The 3,222-nt window shown below is 36.0% G+C and overlaps 1 protein-coding gene across 1 annotated transcript; it reads right to left on the minus strand.

Annotated features, from left to right (window-relative positions):
- Positions 1–254: 254 nt before the first annotated feature.
- SARC_13684 (hypothetical protein) lies at positions 255–419 on the minus strand (the record flags this gene model as incomplete). Its single annotated transcript, XM_014292186.1, has 1 exon — positions 255–419. A coding segment is annotated over one exon (165 nt), but the record flags the coding sequence as incomplete, so codon positions are not given.
- Positions 420–3,222: the final 2,803 nt, after the last annotated feature.

A 3,222-nucleotide genomic window follows, 5' to 3' on the forward strand; every position in this document is an offset into this window, starting at 1 on the left:
CACACACATACGTAAACACACATAACCACACAAAATAATACATTGACACACACACAACACACACACACACATATATATATATATATATATACATATAAATCATTACGTATATATATATACCTATATAACAACGGTAGAGAACATACACATTACAAGCGTAAACAATGAACAAGAATATTTTTAGGTCACGAAAAATTTGCAACTTTTATTAAGCTTCTACAAGAAATCTGCAAAATAAAAGCGAATCAACATACCTGTTCTTCGGTTTCTTCGATTCTCACTTTATGGGAGACACTCTGGGTTGTCTGCAATGAGCCATCATGCGGCTTCTCTCCATCGTCTGCCGCAGGTCTTCCTTTTACACTTTGAAATGTGCGTATACCCCCATCGTGGTCACCGCTGTCGGACATCGTGGACATCGTGGATTATGGATGTGAAGCGACACACACACACAACTATTAATTAATAAGTATAGTAAATCGGATACCGAATTCGACAGTTCTGTTGCTCACACACGAGTAGATACTGCAATATATGCATAGAAGAGTAACAAAACTCATATATTCCTGAAGAGGAGGCTGGAGGGTCTTGGACTTTGTGTGTGTGGGCCTGTGCGGAGGTGGGCTCTTAAAAAACGTTCAGAGCGAACAAGACTCAAAATCAAAACGTTATACGTTAAACTGTTCATTCATCGACGAAGCTTACATATACGATTCGAGCCAGCTGGCATTTTTCCAGGCCAGATTAACGCTCTAAACCGTTTGTACACCAAAAAACACGTTTACGTTTAACTTCGATGGCAATTGACTGACCATCGGCCTCAACAATTCTCTCTCATAGCCGTTCAATTTAGAAGAAGGCCATGTCTGAGTCTCGCTCTTTGGGTCATATTTAAGGGTGGCCCGTAATAAAGCAGCATACAAAAATAGCCATAAACTCCCTTGGACGTCTAGCCTTCTAAAGGGAAAATGTCAAATATGCGAATATTGTTCAGCTGTTCATGTTCCGATGAGTCACGAGTACTGCTGAAAAAGATTTATACATAATTGTATGTATTTGCGAGCACTTTAAAAAAACAAACTCGTCCACAGTCGGTCAGTCGGACGCAAATTTTAGATTCCAGAACCCTCAACTCCACACTCCACAGTCCACACTAAATGAGGGATTTAACTCGTAGAGTGTAGAGTGTACAGTGTAGAACTGTAGACCTGGATGTATTCGGAAATAAATAAAAATGTTATACTTTCGGAAGGCTATGAAAAATAAACTTTTAGTTTGTATACCCTACTCTGGGCCCCTGTGGTGGGTCCCAAGGAGTGGTGATTATGTAGTTTTTAAACTCTCTATTTAAAAAAAAATACTATTTATTTTCCATGGCCCTCTAGAAATTGTCGCTGGATGAAAAAAGGATTCTCTCCAAGGACAATCATTTCTGAGAGACAATTCCAGAGGGTCAGGTTTTTTCATAGAGATTTGTAACTATTTAAAAAAAGAAGAAAAACAAATTGTATTAGGTCGGTTTTGCTAACTTTGGAAAATATAGAGAAAATATAGCCCTAAAAAATATAGGTATATTTTGGTATATTTCTTGAGAAATTTTGGAACTGTATATTCCAATTCAATTTCAAAATATGCTGCCAGTTGTATTTGAAATAATGTCGAGCCGCAGACACCCAAGAAATTCTGTTCTGGAGCCGAAAAATTGAAGACACTTCACTGATCATTAAAAAAAGTAACGTTATGAGCCTGTGAGGTCTATAGAAGTATAGATAGGGTTGGGTAAATATTGTTGAAGGTACCCTTTCTATCCAAAAAAACAAAATTTTGGAATTTAAAATATACAGTGCGAAGTGCGAACGCAATCACCTAAAAGGGTGCTTTTTTTTGAGAAGGCTATGTAAAAGGAAGCCATAGCCGTCGTAAAAAAAGGGTCAAATTTTGACATGTCACCCCTATATGTGCCGACCAAATGTGACATAGGTGTCTGTCGGGTTCCAATACGTATACGTTTATACCCAAATGTATACGTTTTCACGCTATACATGAGAAATGACCCAAAAATGATATGTAAAAAGTTATTTTACTACATGAAATATTGAACTTTTTGAAATTCTGAAACTTTTGTCACTTGCGTCGGGTTTCTTGTGATGATGCGGCATGTCGATTTCTGCCCGGACATACTGGTTTTTCTTTCTTAAAAAAAATCAAAATGTTTGTTTTTGTTTTGTTTACTATTTGAGTAATTCAATATTTTGTTAAAAAAAGAAAAAAGAAAAAAACATTGCGATAGCGGGAAACGGGATACGTTTGCGCACGCTACATGACCTTGGCGACGAAGACTGCCAATATATTGGCATATGATGCCACCCAACTATATATGCCAAAATAGAAATTGAACTTTTGCAGTTTTAGATCCGGACCAATGTATATTTGTCTATTGTTAATCTATTTAGAACAGTTGAAAACGTACTATTTTTTACCTTAACGCACACAATTATAAAAGTTTTTACGCATACCGTTTTATTTGGTGTTTCCAAAACGACAACCAAAAAATAAAATTATCCAGGACCTCAGAAGTGCCAAATTCGAATTTTGAAAAACGGACAAAATATTCCAAATTTGAGCAAGCCAACCTTTTTTTTGAGACATAAAGTCCAAAATCCATCCGGGTGATTTTTAAGTCCTGATCATTTTTTAAAAGCAATTTATCTGTATTTTAGAAGGCTATGCAATTTCCGCTAAATTATTGTCTAATTTAGAAAACATATGTTCTCGCACTTGTACAGCTCGATTTTAGAAAATCCCCAGTCTTGAAAATCCGCTGAAAATTCAATTTGAACCAATGAGAGATGAGAATTCGAGCTAGAACCATAGAACCATAGCCTTCCGATTTTGAGTCTAGTCTCCAGAGTCCAGGTGTAGGTCGATAGTGATGAATTTTCAAGAGCCATTAGCCTTCTAATCTATGGGTCGGTAATCAATTGTATCAAATTATATTCCCCTGTGTGTATTTACATATTTATTTAATGACATGTAAATATCAGTATATAGTGTATGTATTAAAATATAGAGTATGAATGATCTAGCGACTAGATGCCACATATCAATAATTATACTTATATATATGTCTGCACATCATAACATACCAATATATAGCCAATACAAGTAGTTGCAGTTTTCATGTAAAAGTACGTACTTGTACATGTACTTGGACATGTACAA

This window comes from Sphaeroforma arctica (genome assembly GCF_001186125.1).
Source record: "Sphaeroforma arctica JP610 unplaced genomic scaffold supercont1.3592, whole genome shotgun sequence".
In the NCBI taxonomy this organism is placed as follows: domain Eukaryota; class Ichthyosporea; order Ichthyophonida; genus Sphaeroforma; species Sphaeroforma arctica.